The following is a 27,653-nucleotide window of genomic DNA, read 5'->3' as shown; positions in this document are numbered from 1 at the left end:
CTCTTTTGGTACACATCCTTCACTCCATGGATGGAAGCGTTAACACTATCAATTAAAGCAGGGTTGTTGGTGACTCACAATTGCCATGTGAAAACCTTAGTGTCTCAAGATAGAGTGACAGTCATTGCTTCCTCTTGTTCATTTGTAACCTGATGCAGTAAGAGTACAACAGACTTTGAATAAAAGAAATATGCAGCAGCAGAAGTCTTAGACGACACCCTCAGGTACTTTGCTTTGCAGAAGAATCTACTGCCCATGGCCCAGAAGGTTATACGGCTTCTATCAGGTCAGGAAGTCAAGCTCATACCTGGGATCCAGTTATAGACCTTGTGAGTTCATAACTTCAAAATCTCGTGAGTTCATAACTTAAAGAGAATGGCAGGGTCTAAGCTAATTTATAAAATTCTTAACATGGAAAAATCCCATTTTAATAAACCTTCTAATTTAAGAAGAATATAAACAACGAGTCATCACAAAATCAACACATACATAATGTTCTGAAATAGAATAGAATTCAGAAACTCCACCCCTATTCCTCATAGAAGCTGCTATTTCCTCTTTGGGATGGGCATTTATACAAGCATTATGCCTGCTTTTGAAACATGCAATGCATTTCCTGCTGTTCTGGTTTTGACCGGTGCTACCTGTGTAGAAGCTGCTGATGCATCGGAATTGGTCCATACCATTTCTTTGAAAGTGTGGACTGAGTATGTACCCCAGCTTGGCAGTTCTGCTGTTGATAGATGTTTCAGTGGCTTCTAGTTTGAGTCCCTTCTCAATACAAGGTTGTTGTGAACTTGTCTGTCAGATGAAAATCTACATGTTCTCCAGTAGGTTGATAGTATGTTGATGTGAAATTGTCCAGCTGTATGGAATGGAAATTTAGTGGAGTATGTTCAAATCGAGGAGACACTGCTAAATTGTTTGCCAAAGTGTTTATACTTTAAGCTGCTATTACACAATGGGGGTATTTCCACCATACCACAGCCTCATGGGTAGGATCCCATTTTTAAAGTTTGTGCTTCTTATGATTAACAATAAAAATGATTATTAATTATGTTTCTTGGATAAGGAAATATCCTCTTGTGACATTTTATTTTCTCAATTTCCTCACATATTTCTCAATTGTGTTATATTTTAAAGTTAATATTTAGGAATAATGTGTACTTTGGCTATCTGTCTTTGTCAGTTACTTGTGTTACATTTTTTTTTCGTTCTTAGTGGTGTGTGTGTATGTGTTTTTTATAGAGAATGGTTTTTCAATGTTTCTTCTAAATGGCTAAAAACTATTTTGGTGTCCAGAGCATTAAAGATACCTTTAGTATTATCTGCATATCATTTATATTCATATTGAAACTAAACTTAAAATGTATTTTGTTTAAGATTTTGAGGCAGAATTTGTACCAGTGGTTTTACATTCATATTTCTAGATTTATATTTGTTTTATCCTTTTTTCTGCTCTCTTCCCAAGAGGAGGATCTGCTGACTTAATACAGTATAAGTATTTTGATAGTGTTCAGGAGTCCGACTCCACCATGATGATTCTGCTACTAGAATTATGACTGTTGTTGCTACCAGTACTCTAAGATCTTCTAAGAAATGCCAGTGTTGGGTATGGTGGCACACAGCTGTAATCCTGTCACTTGGGTGGCTGAGGCAAGAGGATCAAGAGTTCAAGGCCAGTATATGCTATGTGGTGAGATCCTGTTTCATAAATAAATAGATGAATACCCCCCAAAAAGCATAAAATAACATCAGAAAAACTATGACAATTTTATTTTATATTGTAGGTTTTGTTCTACTGTTATGACTAAGAATGCCAAACTTGGTACCATTTTAAGGTCTATTTTGTTGAACAAACATTTCTATAAATGGAATTTAACACATTTTTGTCTGTTCCTATTTCTTTTTAGACCTTGCATAAAAACTGTGGCCAAATCACGTGAGGAAAAAGAAATCTCTAAATATTTGGATCGTCTAGGATTTCTTTCCTAGTTAATCTTTAAAACTCTTGATTTAAAGAGTCTAAAGGCTTGTAGTCATTCACTGAACAAAATTTGTATTAGAACTCTTAGGCTAAAATGATTCAAGGTATCTTCTTTTCTACCCTAATTGATAATAGATTGTATGACAATTAACACTTTGGGGCAAAAACAAATATGAGAGAGTAATGTAATTTTCTTTATTCTTGGTTGATAAATTTAGTCTAAAGTCACTGCTTCCAAATACATGCTGAAACAAAAGCCAGTTTATCAGTCCTCCTGGGTTTCTGTTGTTTGTTTGTTTTGACAGATTCCTTTTCTATTCATTCTTGAGGAAAAGATTCCACACTTGTTATTTTTAGGAATTTTCAGCTGACCTAAAAACTTCATTAGGTACTAACTATAAATTCATAAATGCTGCCATTGTTTCTTGCTTCATAATAAAGAATCCAGGCAACTAATCAAGATTCGTCACCGATGACCAGAATAGGACACACTAGCTAAAGGATACATGAAACTGAGTTACATGTGGGTCAGTGAGGGTTTTAGAATATCATTTGTATATAAGATAAATGATCACACTAGTATTTCTTTTCTGACCCTATCTTCAACTCATCTGGAATTCTGCAGATAGAAATAGAACTATTTTGAATGCTGATCTCAATATGAAACATAGAATCCACAGAATACACAAATTTTGATGAAATAACATTCAATGATCAGGTTTCTGTGAATCTTACATTAAAATTCAATTACATATTAAAAATAGAGTAGTTATAGCTAGAAAAAAATATTTTCAGAGGCAGCAGATACCCTGGGTGGAAATGAACAGTTCTACATAGAAAATTCAGGAAGTATGCAAACTAGACACCAGAATACTCAGTACATTGAATTTAATCAGAGAGTACACACAGAATATGACACAAAACAGCAGTTTACTAGAATAATTGTCATCTGGAACACATGAAAATAATTTAGAAAATGGGCTAAGGTCATACTCTCTGCAATAGACTTCTTGGAAATATAGGCATAGTATCAGACAGATTTATGTGTCATCTGGCTACCTTCCCTTGCCACCAAGCCAGCTTGAACCAACAGTGTGGTATCTATTCAAGCAGTAGACATGCCACTGATCAGTAAATTAAATCTCTAGGGAGATCGTTTTATGATAAAGCCATAGTTAACTATTGATATTTGGTGCTTCACAAGCAGAAGCACATCCCTTCCACTAGATGGAAACAGCACAGAAGTGCTTTGTGGGACAGTTCTATGATTGCCTAAATTAAAAAACACTTGGCTTGTCATGAATTATTCTTTTACTCACTGACAGCTGTGCATTTACACATCTGACACTAGAATTGTTGAGATGGTAGAGTTTTAGGGAAATCCAAGTGTTCATCTGTATTTATGAAAGCAGAATCATGTTAGATTCATCTTTGAAAATGGATTATACTGACTGGCCTAAGCATAGACTTTCTTCTTTTCAATTATATGCTTACAAAAACTGTACATTACAAACAGTATAGAAACAAGCAGAAAAGAATGTGCCACACATCCTGGATAATTCTCTATATGCAGTAGAATTTACAGATATAAAAGAAAATACAGCCTACTCCTTTATAGCGCACAGTTATGGTTTTAGATACAATGTATCACTAGCAAGTGGTTGTGGCCACCAACTCTAGTTGTCCCCAGCAGAGAGAATAAGGGCAAGATCTGTTCGGTACAGCTTCCCTCCATCCGACAAGGCCATTATGTTCTTCTTGTATGTAGAAATATTGTTAATATCCAATTCCTGTATAGGACATAGATAACATTGCAATCCAATTAAAAATGGATGTTAGTTAACCACTGGCCAGTGATAAAACTTGAGGAACTGCTTGTTACACCAATCCTTTAAGAAGAGATCTCTTATAAATGCGAGTAGTCACCAGGTCGTTTCTAAATCAAATCTGTCTGTCACAGTTTACTGATTTGTGTTAGACTCAATTTGAGTTAAGAATTGAAATCTACTTCTGTCTTCTTCTTTCACTATATTTCCACAACAGGTGTATGATTGTTTCTGGGCAGTTCCCTAAAATCTGCTTAAGAAATAACTGACATGACTACTAAATTACCTGTTTGTTTTTCTCACACAGGTCTTTCAGTAAGGCATCCAGCTCATTTTCATCTATGTATCCGTTGCCATCCTGGGGGAGAAGAAATGAAACAGTATATATTAGAAGTAACTGGAGCCCTCCGATAAAATCTCCTTTAGTGAGTACCCCAACCTGCTGTGTTAGGGTAGAGCCCTTAAGAGTTCCAAAATAGGTGAGCACTTACATTTGTGAAATAGATTGAAAATTTCAGAGCATGCTCACATTTAATAATTCACTTCATGTTTGAAGTATTTTCCATTGGTATAAGTAATTAAGTAAAACTAAATATTTTCTTATGACAAAGGAGACCACTGGCTTGGGGAAGCTGTGGTTGGCTTACTGTCACACCAGCCGGTGGCAGTTGTATAGAGTCTAGATCCAGGAATAGAAAAATTAGAAGCCAAAAGCATGAACTAACAAACTCCCACTTAATCTTTTCTCATACATGAAGTTGTAATTTTTGTTTTACTGAGAGAAACTTCTGTGGACTGTTTCCTCTAGTTTAATTTTCATTGAACTCTGCCAGTCATCGTCGTTATTGTTTCCCATTTACAAACAAGCTTGAGGCTCAGAGGGTTTGGGCTCCTTATTCAGATCCTCACAGTGGCATGCCTTAGGCTAGCATCTGAATCAGGTCATGGAATGCGAGAATGTTGAATGAATAACTTGGTTGTGTAATTTCATGCTTTGTAAAAATTGTGAGCCTTTAGTTTGAGGCTCTTGTTTTCTTTTGGTGACCACTATCCAGGTTTTCCAGAGGGTGAAATTATAGACAAGAAAAAAATTGAGAAAGAAATAACAATATGATTTTTAAATACAGAACATTCTGAAGATAAAACATGTTGATATTAATAAGTAAGTTTAATAAAGTCATAGAATATAAAAATCTGCACCTACAAACCAGTCCTTGCAATAGTTCTAAAAATAGAATAAACTGCTTAAGAGTGAACTTAGTAATTAGAGTGAAACACAGCATGCTGACAGTTGTAAAACCTGGGTGATATATCAAAGACATAAGCCAATGGAGAAGCACCTGTGCTTATGGATTGGAAGACTTAATCTCCTTAAAGTGTTCATACTATTTAATTCTAAAGATCAGCACAATCCCTTTCTAAACTCCAATGGTATTTTAAGAAGAAATATAAAAGATACAAGTAAAATCATATATAATCACAAAATGCCCAAAGCTGAAATAGTTAAGAGAAAAAAAATAAAGGATGAAAACGGAGGTGTCAGACTGGTAAGATGGCTAGGGACAGAGACATTCTGTGGCATGTTTCCCTGTGCAAACAAATGTGAAAACAGCACCAGCAATTTCTGATTTCAAAACAAAGTACTCGAATTACAGTAGCCAAAACAGTATGGTATTTGATTAGAGACTGATACAGAGATGAATAGAGAGGAATAGAATAGAATAGAACAGAACAGGAGTTTTGGAATTTGTCCACATGCAAAGAATCAACTGATCTTTCTCTAGGAGGCTGAATATAGGGACAACATATTCTCTTCAACAAAAAATATGAGGAAAAACTGTATCCACCTGCAAAAGGGGAAAAAATCTGGACCCCTGCTTTTCATCTGTGCAAAATTAACACAACACAAATATTTAAATCATGAAGATATAAAACCCCTAGAGCCAAGTATGGTGATACACGTCTTTAATCTTAGCTCTTGGGAGGCATTAGAAATAGGTCTGTGAGTTCAAGGCTAGCCTGGCTAATATCATGAGTTTCAGGCCAGCCAGCATGGGACCTTGTGTCAAAACCAGAACCCAAAGCAGACAACATAAACATATAAACTAGGTAGAAACTTCATGACAGCAGTCTTAGCAGTGAGCTTGTGGGTTATGAGCACAGAGCATAAACTGCAGTAAGACAATGGAACTCAACATAGATGTTGCAAAGAGCCATCCAGGTAGCCTGCAGATGGGAGAAGATATCTGCAGACTATTTATCAGGTAAGGCAATAATTCCTTATCTAAAGGAATGTAATATTAAAAAGATGTAAGGAATATCTGTCATTCACCAGCATCAAACTAATCTTATTTTAAAATGGGCTAAAATATGAATAGATACTTCCCCCAAAAGATATAAATGGCTGATCAGTTTATGAAAAGGTGATCAGCCTTATTGTTCATCACAGAAATGCAAATTAAAACAAATAATGTAGCATTTCACAGCTGCAAGAAGAACTATTGTATACGAGCAAAGGAAGTAAGTGTTAGTGAGGATATGAAGAAATTGGAAACATGTACACTGTTAATAGAAAATCAAAATGGTTCAGCAATGTTGACACACCAACAAATTAAAAATAGAACTAACATGTGATAGAAAACATCACAATTCTGTTCTTTTATCTAAAAGTTCAGGATCTCTTAGAGGTATTAACATTCTATATTCGTTCAGTGTTTTCACAATTGCTAAGATGTGGAAACAGCCTAATGAAATAATATCTATAAGGAAATCATAAATACACATACAACACAAAATTATTCTGCATTTAAAAAGGACAGTCTGTAATGTATAATAAAATAGGTAAAACTTGACAGCATGCAAGGTGAAATAAGTTTGTCAGAGAAGGGTCATTATACAATGTTTCTAAACTAGTGAAACTCATGGAAGCAGGAGACTAGTGGATGTCAAGGAAGGGGAGGCAGAGAAAATGGGAAGTCACAGTAAATGTCCAGTCTCAGGTGAGTAAGGTGAGTGAGTTCTAAAGAACTGTCATCCAACCTTGCCCCTATAGCTAATACATACATGTCTCATTTAACATCACAAGAGGATAAACTTCATATTAAATGATTTTCATAAGATTTTTTTAAAGAAAAAAAGGAAAGAAAATACTTTTACCTGATCATATAACTCAAAAGCCTTATTGAACTCTTTCCCACACATTTTGATTCCCTAGGAGTCAGAAGAAAGGTTCAGTCAAAAAGTGATATATATATATATATATATATATATATATATATATATATATTTCTCTCAACAAATCTCCTATGATTTGAGTTTTTAAGGAAAACATTATTTACTATAGAGAAAAAACCACCTACCTGGAATTTAAGAAGGAAATTTTCCTGCACTGGTAGTAACCTTTTGGGAAAGAGAGAAAAAAAAAAAAAAAACCATTGTTAGTGGGTTGGGAATTTAGGTGAGGTCCTGCTTTTCCTAATGACATCTGTACAGTTCTGAACCTTACCTGGCCATCTCTGTCAGCTCCAGCTTCCCATCATTATTTGAGTCGAACAGCTTCAGCTGAAAGGTATTGTTATTGTTTGGGACACTGAGTTATACATTATTGAGTGAAGGAGACAAACATTCAAAAAAAATCAAACATCTTGAGTGGCTGTAACGTAAGCTCTCTAATACTGAGCTACACCCCCAGCGTGCTTTTTTGTTTTAATTGTTTTTAAAGCATGAAATTCAACAAAAGCAGTTAAGTAGGTAACAAGACTAAGTTATTTTGAATAATCTCAAATCATTTAATTTCCACTGGATACTAGAAACTTACTAATGTTTCCTAACTCACTTTTGTACTTAAATGTCACATACTGAGATGTACTTAGACATGAATACATATACTTATTTGGGAAACATTCCCATTTTTAGAAAGTAGTAAATATTGCCATAATGAAGGAAATGTTAATAACTAAATATTCCAAATGTAGCATTTTAAAATATATTTGAGAAAAAGGCCATGTTAAAGACAGTGCCTAGAGGTTTAGAGAGTTCTTTAGAGAAAAGTTTGAGATGTAAGAATTCTGTTTTGGAAGTACATCTTTTTTTTTTCAAGGTTAATATCGACACAACATTTTACAAACCCTTGACAATAAATTCTAATATTTTTACGCTGTCTACCGAGATACCGGACAACTAGATCACAGAGTTTAGTGCCCATAGGGAAATGTTTCCTCATCTATATATTTAAATTTTAATTAGCTCTTGATTAATTACTTCCTGGATTGGAACTGGTTTATGACATTTAATCAGATCTACTGGGCCAGACCAACAGGGGGAAGCTCCCATCTGAGTCACTTATGAAAGGCAGCCTCAGAGTCCTACCTGTAAAGGCGAATTTACTTTAAATAGAATCCCTTAAGATCGAGACAAATGAGAAAGTTGATAAATGTAGGTTATTGTCCACTCCCCAAAGAGAGGACCAAAGACAGCTTAGGTCTTGCCCTCATGATGCAGCAAGAATGTCTCTCACCTGTTTGATGCTACAGGAACAGATTTAACTGTACTGAGAATTTAAAACCCGGAAGGAAAATCTCAGCAGCACTGACAAGGACAGAAACCTCTAGAAGATTGTTCCTCAGGCTATCCCAAATCTAATATAACACACAAGTAATGGTTTATGGTTTATTTATTTAACCCATGGGGTATGAACGTGTAATAACTTTTTAAGTATGTAGAGAAAATATAAACATATATATTATTTGGAACTGTTAATTCTATGATGTGTTTAGGTAAGTAAACCACCTACTTGAGACAAGTAATTTCATGACTGTTTATCTTCTCTAGAACCTCATTAATTTGTTTGCATTAGACACCTTTGTTTAAAGAAGTTTTGTGGCTACATTATTCATATTTTATAAAGGTACTTCTCATATGTTTAGTAAAACATCAAGTGTAAAGTGTGTTTGAATATGCTCATTTATAGCATGGATAACATATTTTAAAATAATAAAAAATCAAAGGAAAAGGAAACCTCATTTAAAGTCATTTAATGAATAAAATAATGAGCAGTTATTAAACTCTCGAAAAGTCTATGGTCTTCTAAACAACGACAACAATAAGCTCAAAATTTCTATGAGCAAAGGGTGATGTTACTTATCTGCTATGTATAAAGATAGCATGTAGAAGCTGTATATAACTTAGTGATACAGTTACTCCGGCTTTTAAAGAAAGGCTATGTTTTGAGAGATGAATGTGGCATAGCTTCCTCAGAAATGCTCCTCGGTAGTTATGTGGTGTGCAAGCTGTGGTTTATTTATTCCACCCTAGGTACTCTGAAGAGTTAGCAAAACCACAGACAATGCTCTTGATGAGTTCTCGCTCGCCTAAGTCTTTTCTAGTTGGCTCTTACCATGAGGTCTGTGTACTCAGCAAGTTTCGTATCATCCACGGTCTTGTTTGCTTTCTCTAGCAGGTCCTTAAGAAAGTTCTGTTGAGAAAAAGAGCACTCAGAAAATGTCACGGATAACGTGTCGCCTGCAACAAAATATATCTGGATGAATGCAGAGTATTCTGTGGTAGAGCCAGGTGAGGAGAGGAAAGTCAGGTTGTCATTGTGGCCTCCCAAAATGAAGCGACCTGTGACAGGCACAACACCTGCCTCTTCCTGAGACCCAGTGTGACACAGTCAGAGCTATGCTGTGCTCTTATGGTTGGGATTAAAGGAGAGTGTGGACTGTGTAATGTAAAAGGGCCGGAATTAAAACTTTAGATGTTATCGCAATGGATACTCCTCTTCCCCTGTATTCACGTGATCTTCCGGATAGAAGTATAAGGTGCCATATCTGTACCTCTCTAATCTGTGTGAAAAACGATCAGCAATCTGGATGGAAATATGGCTCTGATTCAAATGCATTTCCCTCCACACCCTGAGACATATTTGCCTATAAGTGTTCAGCGAGCGTGAAGCCCATCCCCCCAGATGGCCTGGTGGTTAGCTTTTAGGCGTCACCGGATGCAGACTCTTTCTTTCCATGCTTCCGCTGACTGTACCAAGTACAACAGTTGGTAACGTCAAATTCTTGAGGGACATATGAATCACATTAAAACAGAGCTTAATGTGGGAAGGGTGCAAATGACTATTAACTCGACAGTTGGAACTTGGGAGCAAGTTTCATTTTTGTTTGAGAGAGATAAAAATTAAACAAACGCTTAACAAAGGCTTGCTATACAGACGTCAGTGTGGATTCTGAGGGATGTAATAGCCTTTCGTTTCCTGCACGAATGTTCGTTGGCCATTCTTTCTTTTCCTCGGAAAATGAATTAATGCAGCTATGGAAACTGAGCAGACCTGAGCCCAGAAAGTCCTGGAGGGCCACATTTCTTTGGTATCCCTCACCGTGCTCCAGCTCCTTCGTTAAAGAGAACAAGCTCTTTACTTTTTTTCTGAGGGAGGGCTGCTTCCTGGTTTGATGCGTTTATTATCCCTTCGAACATTCTGCTTCAGATCCACAGTGAAATCCATAGAAAATTCAAAGTTATCTGGTGGGGGTGAGGTTTATTTTTGAGCTTTCTGAGGCTTTTTTGTCAGAGATTAATTGGGTTAAATAAAAAGCCTCATCAGACAGTGAAATGGTGGTCACAAAAATAGCCTTGGAAGAAACCTTGGGACACTAGGATTCAAAGTCATGTCTGAGAGCAAGTGATGTTTTACTCTATTATGGATCTTAAAATTAGCTTTCTTGAAATATCCATTAAAAAGAATGCCAATGTATCTTTAAAATTCTCCAGGGAGGAGGACTTCTATTTAGAATTTCCTTTCTCAGGATAAAATTTAGAACAAAGAATGAGACTCAGAATATTTTGAGGTCAGAATTGAAGTGAGCTAAAGTTTTCATTACGTACTGCGATAGTTTTGTTTCTTTTAAATGATTCTTTTAGTCTAAAAGAATAAAACCACAATATCTCCCCTAGCAGCTTGTGGACTCTAGCTACAGAGCAATGTTTCTAAAAGACGTTGCTTTCAAGAACCTTATGTTAAAAGTGTTAGTGCTTTAAAAAGGCTGCAGTTGACGCTTATAGCATTTTCACAGTGGTTCAAATGTACCAGTTCCATCTCTAAAATTCTATCCTTCTTAAATCATATCGATTTGAGATTTAATCATGTGTGATTAGGAAAATGATGCTCCCATTTTCCCACCTAGCCAAGCAGAAGCAGCTCTACGGTGGGTGAAGCTTGAGGCACATGCTGCTATAGAAAAACCATATTTTTTTGACGTTAGCAGACACTCTAGGACCAAGCCTAGGTTCCCTTCCCAGGCAGCTGTGTCACGATGAAAAGTTCGCCAGCTGTTCTGAACTTCTGTCTCTCCAAACCTTGGGAGTCATAGTAAACTCGCCTGGCAAATTTTCTGAAGAATAAATGCTGAGAATCAATTCAGATGCGGTGCTATGCCTGTGACATAGAAAGCACACGCTCTCAACAATATTAACTTGCTTCCCTTCTAAGAATTAAAATAAACATGTGTGTGCGTGTGCGTGTGTCAGTGGGACAGTGCACAGGTGCTATGGCACACATGTACAGATCAGAAGATAGTTCTCCTTCCACCATTCGGGGCTCAGGAGATCAAGTGGTCAGACTTACTAGTGCCTTAACCCCTGAGGCATCTCAATAGTCCTTTCACCCACTAATCACTCCACATTCTGAAGGTAGAGGAAGTAGGGCCTTTCTGACTAAGGCGTCTTCCGGTTGGCTGGGGGAAATGAGGTGGAAGATCTGTTCTCATTCCTGTAATGAGTGTAATGTCCTTTCTTAGGCCTTACACTTCATAGAAGAGTGTGTCACGCCTTACTTGGGACTCAATAGCTTATCTGATACCATGGTATCGTTACCCCTGCTTTAAAGATAGGAAACAGTAGAATCCCATGGAGATTTGTCCTGAGGTTGTATTCGATTCAGATCACTTTTCCTTATGTCTCTCTCCCACATGTCTCCTCATCGCTGAGGAGTTCTGTCTGTGATGTACGAATCGATAGCTTCATTTTCAAAATTTTAGTTTTCCACACTTGTATAATTTGTATTGCTGATAGGCAGCGGGTTATGTACTGTATCTGAGGGCTTCGATACGGATGGGTCTGGGATTAAACATTACAGCCCTGTGTGTCCTTTCTGTATGGTCTTCAGTAGGTTCTTCAACATGTTACAGGCCCTTTGTCACTGGGGTAATGCTTATCTCACACAATATAGGTAAAGGTGAAATAAATATGCATAAGTACCACACGGTCTCTGTCACTTGTCTCTTTCAGAGGGAAATCTATTTAGGTGCTCGATTTATAAAATAAAACTTCCAGTTTCAACGGAGAGTGGTAGCATACTTAGCTGGCACGGTTAGCTACTTCTGTGTATGTACGACAACCACCCATCTATCTTATGTAATGATGTAGGTACAGCACAGAAAATGCTAATCTCTCACACAGATGAATAGAATCTCAAGAAGCACTTGAAGTCTGTCTTTCGATCTGGTGTTTCACTAATGATGCGAAGAGTGGGTGCAAATGTGCCACACTGCTCAACGTAAGTTTCTTCTGTAGGAGGGTTTTAGTTTTTTAAGATACGAATCCCTTAGCGGTTCATGGTTGCATCTGGGAAGAGCGTGCTGAGCCTCAGCTTTGATCCACTCACCTTAAGTTCCTCCGTTTCTATGAAGCCACTGTGGTCAGTGTCATACTTTCTCCAAGTCTGTAAGAAATTTGGAGATGGAAACCGATCTAAATAAATCAATAAACCCAACAATTGCCTTACTCCCAGCAGCTTTCTTCCAGGGAGGGTGATTTTTTTACCTTCATGAATTCCTCGCAGGACTTCAGTTGCTGGCATCGAAAGAGCAGCAGGAAATTCTCTTCGGTGGGTAAGACATGGGCCAACTGGAAAAGATGGAAAGACAGACATGAGGAGCCTGGAAAAGGGCCCACGCCATCGCCTGCTGCTTCGGTTTCGCTTCAGCATGGGCTGTGGGCAACGCTATTGGCTGAGAAAGGAGAAGCAGATAAATATGAGCTGACTAGTAGAGGAGAGGACACGGTTCACTGTCCCTGTCTGGTGCTTCGCTTCTGCAAAACTCGGTATCTGTGTCCCTGAGGACCTTCATGCCTAGAAGAAGAGATGGCGGTAGTGACCACATTTGATCTGCTGTGCATACACGCAGATGCTGCGGCCGAACCCCTAAGCCACCGATCAGGTCTTGGTTCTTTCGCGGTGCACAGGATGGGACACAGCAAGGCTGTAAATCTCACGAGGGATGAGAAAGTGTGAGAAACATGCATAAAGATGAGAGGAAGAAAAATTACACGTACACATGTCTAGTTCTGGAGAGAAACACAGTGGAGAGGGGCCTAAAACAACTGTAGAACAGTAGAAAGAGGTAGAGAGGCATATCACCAGAAAGAGGGGAAGCCAGACAATACTCTTAAACTGTGATCTCTGCTTGAATCCGGAGCTCGGGTTAATCTTTGTTCATCACTGTGTGACTCTGTGACATTCTCCCTTAGATCTCTCTTCACAATCGCAACGCCTCTTCCTCTGTTTCTCCTTCCTTCCTTCCTTCCTTCCTTCCTTCCTTCCTTCCTTCCTTCCTCCCTTTCCTTCCTTCCTCCCTTTCCTTCCTTCCTCCCTCTTTCCTTCCCTCCCCCATTCTCTGTCCCTCTCGAGGAGTAAGGAGTCACAGATCCCATTTGGAGACTAATCTATTGCATGTGGAGAAGGAGGGAGCTGGATTGATGGCCCCGTTGCTGGTGTGACTTCTATTTCTGGCTCTGCTGCTAATGAGCTGTGGTCCCCGGCAACTTCCCCAGCTGCATTGGCCCTCAGTACCTTCATCACTAGAAAAAGAAGGTGAAGGAGAAATGAATGTCTCAGGCTCAAAATATGTGCTGTTGGAATTACTGACCCTTTACCATTAAAGAATGAATACTCACATACAATATTTGACTGATTTTCAGCAGCGGTTGAGTTCCCTGAAGTGCAGACGTGACCCCTTATCCTTGGTACCTTACACTTTAAATGTCTAGATCAGAGCTACTTAAATTTCTCCTGAGAATGTTTTAGGTGGCCCCAGGCAGGTGTAATATAAATATATAAACAAAACAGATAATAAACTGTAACAATTTAGTTTAAAATCATTCATTTTATGTAATTTTACCACTTATTAAAGAACTTAAATTGTTTTTATGTAAAGGTTACATCTCGGCTGGATGTTTGATACTACAGAATGTAGAACATCTTCAATCTCTTAGAACTGATCTGTCTGTAGCAATTTCCCTAAAGTACAATAAAATCATTAGTGTGGTGAGCGGCATTTCGTATAAATATGTAGTATAAAATGGCACAACCATGTTATTGCACCACCACAGAAATTGTTGAAAATTCTTTCCTAATCTCTAGCCAGAATTCATCCAATGAATTTTTGTGAAACTCAGTTCAGCCACTTCTAACAGAACGTTACAAAACCAAACATTGTAATACAGAACACAGATATACTAATTTGATGTACGTTCGGGAATGGCAGTAGGAAGGAAAATATTAGAAGTCTTTGCTTCCCACAATTAGACTATAATGTTAATCCAAGAGTAGAAAACTTCATATGTAGAGTAAAAAGACTGAAACTCACAGGGTATCCTAATGATAGCTGGGGAGTTTCAGGCAGTGTTTGCTGGCGTTGCATGGAATGATGCATGTGCAGTGCCAGGTGAACATGTGTGCTCAGCACCAAGGCTACAGTAATGTCGTACATGGCAAGTGAGCCAGGAACACCCTGGATTCGTTACACTTTTAAGTTTGAATTAATTCATTTTTTCCTGTGTGTTCGGAAAACTTTTACTGTTTTATAGGTCATTAGCCACAGTTTAAGAAGCTAGGGTTGAAATTAATATTAAGGCCATAAGATGTCCTAAGTGTTCAACTAAGTAATGGGCAAGATCATCACATCCACTTAAAATTCTTCCAACCTTTTAGGTCCATTAAGGTTTGAAGTTTAATGTAAAATGCCATTTTGCATTATGGATATGTGAATTGTATAATATGTCCTTTAAATTGTCTTGCTTTTCAGTCTTTGAAAAATGGCTGAAATTTCAATTTTGCCCATACTCGTTAAAATAATGTAAAAGACAAAACAAATAAATCTTGTCAATGTTTAGTATGACCCAGTCAGAGAATATCTTAACTAGAAGCAAAGGCCACTGATCTGGGTAGATGATAACTAGTGTGAGTATATATGAAGTAGTGTATGTAGATGATAACACACCTAAAAGATGAAAATAGGGCTTTAGGATTTGCCAGGAAGTTTAGAAATTAATCAGGCTTTGATCCATAAATATACTAATATCACTTTACTGTGAGATTATATGTAAATATAAAATATAATATACATAGTAATATATATGTATATACATATATGTATGTTTATATATTTGTATATATATGTGTACATGTATATATATATATTTCAGGCATCTCATTACAACATTCAGGTATTGTCTGTATAGCTGATTTCTTTACCTATAAAATTCTGCCTGTTAGAAATAATACAGTTCAATATAATTCAAAGCCCAATATTTGAGTTGAGATACAAATTGAATGATCTGATCTGGTGACTTGCAGACTCTGAAACTCCGTTATATTTTATGACTGTTAATAAATTAAGGCTGCAACACTCTTCTTGCTTACAGAGAAGGACGAGTTGGTTGCTCCCTCACTCTTGAAATGCAAATGAAGCCTTTGTTGGTGATTGCTACCAGTGGCTATGAGAAGTTGAGCTTCTTTTCACTCAGGGAAATCTAGAAATCATTTTCCTTATGAGTCTTTCTTTCCTCTGCACCTGTATTTGGTCCTAGTAGAAAGTGACTATAAATGATTTTCATTATTAAAGAAGCATGAGTTAGGCCCACAAAGCAGATCTCCACCAAAGCTAAGAGGGAAGTGAAGAGAGAGGGAGAATTGTAGGCATAGAGCCAGCCTTCAAAGGGAGGAGAGACAACCACACTCCCAAAGCCTAGTGTAGAATACTGAAGTCATTCTGCAGAATACTTCTTTTAGAACTTCAAATGATGTGAGGAGGGAGGAAATATTTATCCAGGAGAGGGGTGAGAACAAAGAAGAAGCAAAATAGAAATCCTAGATCTTTTTTTTTTTTTTTGGTTCTATTTTTCGGAGCTGGGGACCGAACCCAGGGCCTTGCGCTTCCTAGGCAAGCGCTCTACCACTGAGCTAAATCCCCAACCCCGAAATCCTAGATCTTAAAGAAGGAGTAAATAGGTCAGAGAGGAGTTGACCAATGGAACTTGATAAGCGTGCATGTTAGGAGGTTTTGTTTAATGCTGGAAGTCTGTTCGTGTTATGTGACAGCTATGATTAGCATATTCACTCATTTATGAAACTGGAAATAAGCAATCTCAACTCTTTACTTATTAGTATATAAATTTTAATGTTTTCAGTGGTTCTTTCTCAGGTCATTTCAAGAACTCAGAAAACTAGTCTGCATCCTATGCCCATCCAGACTCAAGAAAACCTAGCATATCGGGTGCCTAGGTTACATGGTTGTGATTTTTCTTGATGATTTTTTTAAATTAAAAATAGTTCATTGACATGATTTGGAACCAACATCTTTTACTAGTATAAGTTTCTATATTACCTAAATTTCATAGAACATATGTTGTCTTAAACTAAAAAGAGCGATTTCTTTTAAAAAACTATACTTCTGAAAAATCCATCAACTAAACATAGAAAAAGTAAAAGAATACATTAGTTAGTAATGATTAGATATAAGATTTGGAAAATTCACCCACTTTTGTGCTATAAAGTTTATATAACTCACTTAAAGATCAGAGAATTCTAGACTGTCCCATATAAAGAGTCATCATCCTCATCCTCCTCTCCCTCCTCCTTTTGTTCCTTTTCTTCTTTCTCCTCCATTTCCCCCTTTCTTTCTCCTTCTCATTTTGGCTTTTCTAGACAAGGTTTCTTTGTGTAGACCAGGCGGCCCTCGAACTTAGAGATCCACTTGTCTTAGCCTCCAGAGTGCTGGGAGTAAAGTTGTACACCACCACACCCGCTGTTCTTTATGGATAGTATAGATTTATATTTCTTTGTGCATGCTGTTTTAATCTTAATTATGACATAATACTGACTGTATCTATATACAAACTGTTAAAAAATCTCATTAAGTTTTTAATGTTGCTTATAGTACTACCTTATTTAAAAATGAATTTTACTCATATATGAATGAGCTAACCCAATCACAGAAAGACATACATGGTATGCACTCACTGATAAGTGGCTATTAGCCCAAATGCTTGAATTACCCTAGATGCCTAGAACAAATGAAACTCAAGACGGATGATCAAAATGTGAATGCTTCACTCCTTCTCTAAAAGGGGAACAAGAATACCCTTGGCAGGGAAGAGAGAGGCAAAGATTAAAACAGAGACTGAAGGAACTACCATTCAGAGCCTGCCCCACATGTGGCCCATACATATACAGCCACCCAATTAGACAAGATGGATGAAGCAAAGAAGTGCAGACGGACAGGAGCCGGATGGAGATCGCTCCGGAGAGGCACAGCCAGAATACAGCAAATACAGAGGCGAATGCCAGCAGCAAACTACTGAACTGAGAATAGGACCCCCGTTGAAGGAATCAGAGAAAGAACTGGAAGAGCTTGAAGGGGCTCGAGACCCCATATGTACAACAATGCCAAGCAACCAGAGCTTCCAGGGACTAAGCCACTACCTAAAGACTATACATGGACTCACCCTGGACTCTGACCTCATAGGTAGCAATGAATATCCTAGTAAGAGCACCAGTGGAAGGGGAAGCCCTGGTCCTCCTAAGACTGAACCCCCAGTGAACTAGACTGTTGGGGGGAGGGCGGCAATGGGGGGAGGGTTGGGAGGGGAACACCCATAAGGAAGGGGAGGGGGGAGGGGGATGTTTGCCCAGAAACCAAAGAATTATTATTAAGTATTAAATAAATTTAAAATAAATAAATAAAATAAATAAATTAAAAAAAGAAGTTTAAAAAAACATCACTAACGTGAAAAAAAATATCATTGTAAGGCAAAATAGCTATTTAAAAAGCAATGCATGTGTTTGGATAATGTGTGCCTGGGGTGAATAGAAAGACTTCCTTTCAAGGTAAATTCTACAATGTGGGTGGTGCTGTGATTTCTGTTGCTCCCTTTGTCAATGCATACAAGTCATTATTCACATCTCAACCGGAGCATGGAGATTCTCCATCTATAGCAGTCAAGACAAGGTCTAGGATGTGCCAAAGGTCTCTCACAGAACGCCAGTTAGGACCACTTTATTCTCAAATGTTCAAGTCACTACGTCCACAGAAGTTCCCAGCCCTGATTCTTGGTTGATTTGTTAGTCACTAGGCTACCTGCTTTCTCTCTTATGAACTCCCCAATCTTTACTGGGAGTTGCAGAAAAAAAATTAGAGCGAATCAAAAGAATGAACAGAAAGTAAGACACATGTCTGTAGGTACAGATGGAATATCTTCAATCTTTGCTTATGGAATTGGTTGCTTGGCACTGAAAGTGGGGAAACAAACTTTTTTTCTAGTTGCCTGTCCTTGAAGATACCATCTACATTTTACTGACGCGATGAAGATGAATGATGTTAACTTTGTCTAGAGTGAGCTGTAAACCCTATCACCTGGCATTAAAGATGTGCACCACCATACCCACTTTTTTTTAATGGAAAGCGTAAATGTATATTTCTTTGTGTGTGCTGTTTTTATCTTAATTATAAAAATATTGACGACATCTATATGCAAAACATTCTTTCAAAAGCTCATTAAACTGTTAGCATTAGTCATTATAGTACCATCTTCTTTAAACAAAATTAATTTTATGTATTAAAAAAAACAAATGAAATTACTGACGTCTACTGGAAGTAAAGTTCCCTTGGACATAATTCAGATTATTACTGGGCCATGGATCGGGGCTGGTGGGGATATTAGGAGATGCTTCTCTGAGTTGTTTCCTGTTCCAGAAGTATTATTGTGCACTCAACTGTCCCATTGCAGAAGTGTCTGCGCTGAAGACATCTGTAGGTTCAAGAAGGCTGAATCTCATGGTTAATCCACACAGGAGTATAAAAACCCTACCCTCTTACTCAAAATTTAGGAGATCTCTGAAGAGTAACCCCGCCACAAAGCTCACTATAGAGGAAGTCTCCATTAAAGCTTTGTTTATGAGGGCCCTGCGTTCCTCAGTGCCCAGGCCTATTGTTTTCATTCTGCCAAGTACTTCCTACCAATCCTTTTTACTGTGGTTTCACTCAGGTCAGCTTCCAGGGAACTCAGCCCTAGCAAGAGTTTGACTTGCTTTGCCATCTCCCTCCGTTCCCTTGCAGAATGTGGAGCATTTGCGTCATGCTTTAGAGAAGGTTGGAATCCCAGTCCTGCCTCATCTGGCTGCTAAATTCTACGTCATAGTAAGAGTCTTACAGGAAGACAGATGATTTGAAAAAGAAAATCCCTTTCCATAAAAAATTTCTAAGCAAGAGATAGACACAAAAGATAAAGCAAAATGCCACACGTCAGGAGAAGCCATGGATGGGAAGTTCATTGAGAGACAAAGAGCTGAGACAGACACATCAACATGCAAAAGAGCAGAATTCATCACATTTGAAGGCAACCGTGGGACAAATAACCCTTCCTGAGCGCGCATTAGGAAGGGTTCCTTTTTACATTTGAGGAGCCAGAGGGCTTTTCCTGTCAATGAGAAGTAAATCCAGGGAGTGTGGAAGGTAAATAATCATGAACTTAAAAATATTTGAGTTTAATAACTTAAATTTAATAAATTATGTGAGAAGGAGAAAGGAGTTTTGACATTTAGGACAATAGAGTAGGTTTTTCAGTGGCTTATTTCTGTATTTAATAATAATGCCAAATGTGCATCATAGGCTATTACAGTATTGTGCTCGACCTGAATTATCTCGTTTGACACATGCTCATAATAGACATACGAAGTTAGTGCCCAGTCGTGTTTGCCCATAGTCCAGGAAACATGTTCTGAGACTGTTTATATAACTTATAGTGTGAGGCACTTTTAAAGTCAGATAATGTAAGATTTTTATTTTGAGACACTTATCCCTTACCATCTCACCCTATATTCAAAAGGTGTTTCTAATACATCATTTAAGTCTATCCAGAACAAAATTTCAAACAGGATTTTATTATTAATCAGTTTCTACCATTCTAAGGTAGACGAGTAGTCTGGCAAGAAAATTAACTTTCATCTCGAGTAAGTGAACAAGCTTAAATTCCACCTTGGAAGAGAGGAGAAAATGGCTGAGGACTTTCCGCTTCCCTTCAGTGGCTGTTGCAGTTTTTAGGTTAGAATAGCTTTTAGATCTATTTTTTTCAGTTGTATGCACTGACCTGGACAGATAGAAACACTAAGACTACAGAGGTTGATAGGCTCCTGCACAGCGCCCACGGGAACAGAGGGAGGCACTTAAAGGTTTGACCTCTAGCAAAAGGAAGAAATATCTGTGTGTACTTCATGTGAGAAAAAAAAATCGATGACCTGCTAAGTCATTGAGATTTCCTACTTAATTATTTTAATGGACCTTCTTAACATTGGAACAATATTAATCTAAATAAATTTAGAACATTTCTAACTGCAGTGGTGTTTGTTAAATTATCTCAAATTTCAATGCTTGTCTTTTGAATTTATACTAACAATTATGTTATCACTGAACTACCTTCATGTGAATTTTAAAATTTACTAAAGTCATTAAATTACCAAATTCAGAACATTAGACATATCAACATTTAAAAAATATGTTTAGGTAAAATGCATTCTGTGGAAAGTGTCAGTCTAGTATCAGGTCAGAACACTGAAAAATTAGGTAACATTTCTCCTTTTTAAAATTTAAAAAATTGGTGGTGCCCTCAGGGAAGCAGATTACTGCATGCATGTTAATTTACTTTGATTAGACTTCAATGAGTCCTGGAGTCTAAATTAAGTGAACATTACATACAAGCATACAGGTGTTCCTTGAACACTAAGGCATAGTGAACCATTTTGGAAACATGGGGTTTTGTGTTCTCTTATAGCCAGGTAGGCTTTTTATATTGGATGGCCTCATTACACACAGGACGTCTTAGCATGTAATATCTCATGTCAAATTGTGCATCTCAGTGTGCACATCCCCCAGCAGCTCCCCCAGCATCTCCCTGGTTTCTGTATGCTTCCTGTAACATTTTAATATTTTTTTCCAGGTAAGCATTCAGCTCTTAGCTACCCTGGACATACATTATAAACCACCATGGCAGTCTTCTTCCCATCCGCCTATTTAAAACTTCTCTTCTTTTTGGATAATCTCATTCAGTTGCCTTCTCCAAATTTTGGCTAATAACTGTTATGAGGGCTCACAAGGTACAGTGCACAAAGGTCATCAAGCTATGCAGTTTGGCAGGTTTGCTATTCTCTCTCTTTCTTAGAGCCATTTTCTTTTATACCCCATTTCATTTTATTCATTCAAAACCCATTTTGCCTTCCTTCTTACAGTTATTGTCTTAAACCTGTGGAGATTGTGTTTTATCATATCTTAAGACAATGCGTTTGCTGGGTGCCAGCTTCTCATTGATGTTAAAATTCAAAGGATGAGTCCAGAGTATAACCTGGATTCACTCATTTCACCTAATTATTCAACATCTTGTGAATAAGGTGCATGCTTTTGCTACATAATCTCATTTCACCAAACAAATGACACCATAAATAATTGAGTTCACTAGACTGCTTCAAGGTGAAATTGCTAAATACAAGATGATAATCTTCCTTCACCTAGAATTATAAAGTAGTCCAAGCTGTTAAAGAGACAATCTAGAATATCACGCGTTATAGACGTTCAAACTAGTTTTTGAGTAATTATTTATCTTTTACATATGGTCAGAAACAGTTTTATTATTCTGGTCTTGATTAGTCGGCCTCTGTATCAGCTGTACCTTCAATAACTATTACCTATTTATACAGTAATGAGTTGCACACAGGCAAAAGGGGAAAGTGTATGCTCCAGGGAGAAATTTTAATTACAAAGATAATAATAGTCTGTCCTCCCTTCACTCTATTTGTAGTAGGTGTTTAAAAATATGTGTATTTCACACTGGCACCACAAGTGTCCTAATAAGATAAATTATTTGGAAACCAGGTTAATTCTTTGAATCAAAAGTAAATTATAACTAATTTTTGAAGGCCACAGCACTTCACAACTGAAGAGACTGAGAATGTTTTTATGAACACAGTGGTTTGCCATATCTCAAAAAATATGCTCTTATTCATTTTTCTAGATAAAGCTTTCTATCCAGTTTAAAAAAAAAACAGGTGGCAGAGCTAAACACAGCTAAGGCATCACTTGTAGGAATAAGGGAAGCCACATCTGTTTTGCAAATTGAGAATATCGATGGATGCATAAATGATTTCCTTTCCTCGATGATTACAGGCATAATAAGATGTCTTTAAGAGGAAAAGTCATTGTCAAAAGGCAAGAGTTGACATGCACAGTTTTAACCTCTAGAAATTCAACTGCGTGCCTACATACCAGAGAGTAAAGTGTTCACTCCCCGTAGGAAAGTTCTTGTGCCTTTGCTAAGGCCATCTATCAATCTGAAACAGAATTTCAGAAACCAGCCAGGATGCAGCCTTTGCCATGACAACTTCATGGGCCTGAAAAGATTTGCTTTGAAAATATCACAGAGAACTTTACACTGTTAAGTGTTGGGCACTGTGCTGGGGAGAGTATGGAGGGGACTATGAGAATAGGCTCACTTAGAAGGTGGGACTTACTTGGTCCGCCACATCAGTGAGCAGGAATGTGAGAGAGATTTAGCATTGCACTTCTAAGTCTGCAGACTAGGATTCAGACTACATTAAATGCTCCAGTCTCTTTAAGTTGTTACTATCTTTGATTTGATGTGTGGGAAGACAAGATTCTATATCACTGACATTGAATGACCTCTGTGGTTGAGTTATGTTTGACTTAAGATGACCTGATAAATTTTAAAGTTGAAGCTCACTCATTCCATCAGACAGATGCATAGGTTCCTTACCTCTACAATTCCTATTTTCCCATCATCTCTCTGCCCATATTGATCCACAAAGGTTTTCATCTCAGGTGATAGCTCCTAAAATTATAAAAAACATTATATAAGATGTTTGTAGAAAAAAGTTCTTATAATGATGTTAATAAATCACTGCAAAGAAAAAATTAAACGTGAAATAGAATAGCTGTTAACATACTTTTAAAATGTTTGCTCCATGGAAGGCTATTTTATTATGCTATATAGTCTTATTTGATAACATCTCCTTATTTTAATATAACGCCTTATCTGTGGGAGGTAGGAGTAGGTATTTGGCTCTCAACAAGCAAAATATGCATATGTGAAAGAGCTGTAAGGTTTGGAAACAATGGATCCTTCTGGCTTGAAGCAGGTGTTTGTTTATTAAATAAAATTAGAGAATTAAGTGTTGGGAGAAAAGTGTGAGGAGAAAAGTGGGAGAAAATGACTGGACCAATTTGTGTTTTCACTAGGAACATATGAAAACATTGTCAAGCTTCCCTAGCTTCCATTTTCCTCAAGATACTATTTTTGCCATGTATTTTATTTTATAATAAACAGTACTTTGGCATGAGTAAGTAAGTGCTACCTTCTCCTTTGGCTTTTTACTCTTCAATGTTGTTATTCCTGTTTATAATCTCTTTACATATCAGCATACTAGAAAGTTATGAACTGTAAGCTATTTTAAATGGGTCTCAAACAAAGTCCACTTTAAATATCTGTTACGTGAACTGATCTATTTAAAATAGGTCAGTTCTTACTAATACCCTATTCTACCTCCTTGAGAAAGCAAATTAAGGACTCAATCTTCACCTTAATGAACAAGATGGCAGTGCCAGCCCTCAAGTTTACTGTAGGGGTAGAAGCTCGTCTAATATAATGTAAGGACCACACTGAAGTTGCAAAGCATGAATGCCAGTATTTACCCACTTGAAGCCATTGTAAATGTGTAGCAGAACTAAGGTAGAAAGCAGCAGTAAATGAATTTAGTTACACCGTTGTCCTTGAAGAACCCTTCTGCTATGGGTAATTTTCAGTTTGTGTTTATTAAATTTTGGTTTGGAAACAATTATAAGAAAATGAAAGTGTATAACTCAACAGTGCCAAGCATGTGAACATCAGTCCCAGACCATTCACACACCGTTTTAAGTGGACAAAAAACAAAGACTTTATATTTAAATATTAAAATTATGAAATACTACTAGCTCTAGGAGCAGACTTAATATACACCTCAGGAAGTTTCTGGGAAGCAACTGTGTTGCAGTCTATGTTTTAAATAGTGAGGAGCATGTCACCACCATCACCATCGTCATCAACTGCAGACTTATAAAGATGAGTGTGAATGGAATGATGACACATTGTTCAGAGCAGAAGAGTGGTGATTTTGGAACTAGGACACTGGACTACCATATTCACTTGGTGAAAATGAAAACATTCATATTATTAACATGATGAGTCAAATCAACGTTTCTCTCTGTCCTCATAAGTCAGGAAATGAGAAGTATGGTTTATCAGGTCCACATGTGTGCTTTTTATAGTGCAGAAACACATAAAAGTAGATTCATGGCAATAGATCACTAGTTTAAATGAAATGTGCATAATATATATGTATTCTTTCCCTAGATCTTAATTTAGATTTTTAGTTAACTAACCAAAGCCTATTATGTAACTCAGAAAAAATACTCAGGTATCAAGGTATTAAGCAATTTGATAGGGCCACATGCTTGTATGAAAGATTAATATTATCAAATTATAATCTAATTAGACCTTCTTGTGGACCAAAATTAGGTTCTAGGAGGCAGAGAAAAGAAATAAGCTCTCTCTACATTCTATAACTTCCACCTGAACTTTTTTAAATAAAAAAGTATTAAAATGAGATGAAAAATGCAGATCTCATGAACACATGTATTTATAGAATAGAACTCAATTTCAATATTAAAGTTGCTTCTGAGAGATTAAAATATGATCATGTAGCTATTAGAAGCACCATTCAAAACTGTAATTATAACATTTATGGAAAATAAGACTTTCCATATACATTTAATGTATTTTAAATGAGGAAGAAAACTCCTGCCTTATCAGCTAAAGATCCATAGAACTATAGTGATATTATTACATGAATTTATTTGCATGCTAATGCATAAGGGGAAAAGAGGGCAAAGTGCATAGAAGACATTTTTATTTGAACTTATTTTATTACACTTTAGGTTGCACAATCTTAAATCTGAGTAAAACAATACCCAGAGCATGATCTGGTTTAAAGTCAGTTTGGCATGATTTTAGCAACCTGATAGTCTGCGTGTAATACATCAGAGTGCATTTACAGCTGTATGGAGATTCTTTTTACTGTTGTAAAGGAATATCTACTATACAAATCTCACCACAGACAGAACAACAGCAAAAATCCTCAGACAAACAAAAACCAACCCTCAAAACCCAAAAACTGTCCTATTAATCTCTCTCTCTCTCTCTCTCTCTCTCTCTCTCTCTCACACACACACACACACACACACACACACACACACACACGGCACTAGAAATGGCGGCATGCTATAACTAGGGATGATATGTGTATTATCTTTATGTAAAAACTTCTTTGTAATAATAGTCCAAAAGACCAAAGGCTATCAACATTTAACTACTCGATATCCAACCTTGCTTTCTGAAAAGCAGTCTTACATAAATGCCAACAGACCTGTAAAATTCTCAACCTACTCTTTACACATACATCTCATATGTCTAAAAGATGATTGGGTACATTTTATTTTTATATTGGCATCATCCTTTCCCAAAAAATAAATGTGGCCCAAAGGAATTCATTATTAAACAATATTTATAATTTATTTAACCAATGGCTTATGTCAAAACCATATCTTATTTAAAAAGAATCACTAATAGCTTCTCATCAGAATTCTTTTCTTTCCACGACACATGAAATTCTTACAGTGCTTTGTTTTATTGCTTTCTTAATTTGGGGGGTTTCTCTCCAACAAAAAAGTAAAAAAAATTCTTGCAAAATTCTCACTCACGCTTATTACAAGTTGCTTATCTTTTCTCAGGAATAAGGGTCAAGGCAAGCTGTAGTCTCGCCCCTCCCCCACTCCTTTCCCAGCTACTTTGACTTCGCAGCTGAAATTGGCATGAGAATCTGCAGATCTGCTCATGACCACCAAGGGGCAGGAATGTATTTCTACCCCTTACTTATGGTCTAGAAAAGAGAAGTTAGAAATCACACAACCAACTCAGTGATGAGGTGGGGATCTAACGAAGGGTCTTGCACATTGACATTTCCTTTTAAGACCTATTAAGGAAAGGAGGATTATAGGATATATATATATGACCGATTTAAGACAGTAGGGATTTTCTCTTTAGATACCCCCCCCCACCACACACACACACACACACACACACACACACACACACACACACACACACATCATACCACACACTTTTTCTCCTGATGCAGTTTGGAAATACGTCCTCTCTCGCCTTTCTCAGTAAGCCTTTACTTTCACCCACAAAACCTCTTTTACGAAACACAAGGATATGGTTGAAGGGTCCTGCACAAACCCATGCCTACCAATCCAGCCTTCTTTCGTGCCTGCAGAAGCTCCTGGATCAAGTTCTGCAGCTCCTTTCCTTCCAGGTAACCACTTCCTGAAAAGACAAAGAGACACCCAGGTGTCAGATGTCTCTTTCTAAGTTTCTTCTAGGTTCTTTCCAGGACAGACATCCTGGAAGGCTATGTATCCCGAGCACCGGTTAATCAGCAATGGTACAGCCGCGCGGCAGCGCTTGGCTTTCGGAGGTGTAAAACTTCAACTGCATAGAGGGCATAGGAGGGTAGTAGGGGTGCTGGGGATGGTGTTTGAAACTTTTGGGGAACAGAGTTTCCTTCTGTCCTACCATTACCGTTCCTAGAAAGGTGGATGCTTACAGCATGAGGATGGCGTACACACAATTTAAACTTCTAGGATGACGGGTCGGCAGGCGGGGGCGGGGGATAAGATTAGGCAGGGTGATGGAAGACGAAAAGAACAGAAGACGATGGACGAGATGAAGAAGCACAATGGAAGGAAAGGGGAGGGAAAGGATGGGGACGGGTCTTGAAAGGGTTAAAAGAGAAAAATAATCACCATCAGCGTCGAAATGAAGCCAGATCTCAAAAAACTGTGAGGCTGTGATCAGAGATGACTGCAGGTGGGATTCTGCCATGGTGCAGCGGCTAGTTTGAGAGAGCGCTGAGCGCGAACCTCGGGATGAGAGGGCTGAGCAGGCTGAGCTGGGCGCGGCGCGGCCGGGCGCTGTCCGCGGTGCTGCTCCGTTCGGGCGTCCTCCGGAGTTCTCCGCACCCCGCACCCAGTTCTCAGTATTTATCCCGCCGGCCCCAGGCCGGGCCACGCCTCCTCCTGCCTCCCTTTCCTAGCTCCCGCCTCTTGCTCTCACCAACCTTCTTCCCCTCCCCTCCAGATTTCTCTCTTCCCTGGAAATAGCTGGAGCTGGAGTTTTGGAGTCTAGGAAGCAGCAGGTGGTGGGGATCCCTTTCTCAGGCTCATTTCTCCTCACATCCCCCTGATCCAGAGAGGCTTTTTACTCCGGAGTGTTAGAGTAAAGCAACGTATCTAGAATGACTTGATTTTTAGATGGAAGGGAAAACTGACTGATAAACTACCTTAGTGGCTATTTTGTCTGCTTATAATTTATCAAGCCACTCCAGTATTTGTTTGAAC

The 27,653-nt window shown here is 37.8% G+C and overlaps 1 protein-coding gene across 2 annotated transcripts; it reads right to left on the bottom strand.

Annotated features, from left to right (window-relative positions):
- Positions 1-379: 379 nt before the first annotated feature.
- Positions 380-27,323, bottom strand: Calb1 (calbindin 1). 2 transcript variants are annotated; one of them, XM_039110854.2, is made up of 11 exons: positions 27,060-27,323; positions 26,504-26,580; positions 22,915-22,989; positions 12,637-12,720; positions 12,479-12,535; positions 9,209-9,286; positions 7,319-7,374; positions 7,173-7,212; positions 6,970-7,023; positions 4,100-4,171; positions 380-865 (listed from the first exon to the last, which is right to left on the bottom strand). In XM_039110854.2, exons 1-11 carry the CDS (start codon positions 27,136-27,138, stop codon positions 776-778), a joined length of 762 nt encoding a protein of 253 aa, XP_038966782.1. In that variant the 5' UTR covers positions 27,139-27,323; the 3' UTR covers positions 380-775. The 2 variants fall into 2 exon arrangements, with proteins under 2 accessions (XP_038966782.1, NP_114190.1); NM_031984.2 differs by lacking the exon at positions 380-865 and adding an exon at positions 2,859-3,777 and having other exon boundaries at positions 27,060-27,253.
- Positions 27,324-27,653: the final 330 nt, after the last annotated feature.

The sequence above is a fragment of the Rattus norvegicus genome, chromosome 5 (genome assembly GCF_036323735.1).
Source record: "Rattus norvegicus strain BN/NHsdMcwi chromosome 5, GRCr8, whole genome shotgun sequence".
Lineage (NCBI taxonomy): Eukaryota > Metazoa > Chordata > Mammalia > Rodentia > Muridae > Rattus > Rattus norvegicus.
Note: the sequence above shows the minus strand (reverse complement) of the source record. Positions and strands in the feature narration are given on the sequence as shown.

Excerpts from the sequence above, each read along its gene's own strand:
- Calb1 (NM_031984.2), bottom strand. The coding sequence starts at position 27,138 with ATGGCAGAATCCCACCTGCAGTCATCTCTGATCACAGCCTCACAGTTT. Across the intron at positions 12,721-22,914 it reads GGAAAATAGGAATTGTAGAG|TTGGCCCATGTCTTACCCAC; the intron begins GTAAGGAACCTA and ends CATCTTTTCCAG. Across the intron at positions 7,213-7,318 it reads GAGCTGACAGAGATGGCCAG|GTTACTACCAGTGCAGGAAA; the intron begins GTAAGGTTCAGA and ends CTTTCCCAAAAG.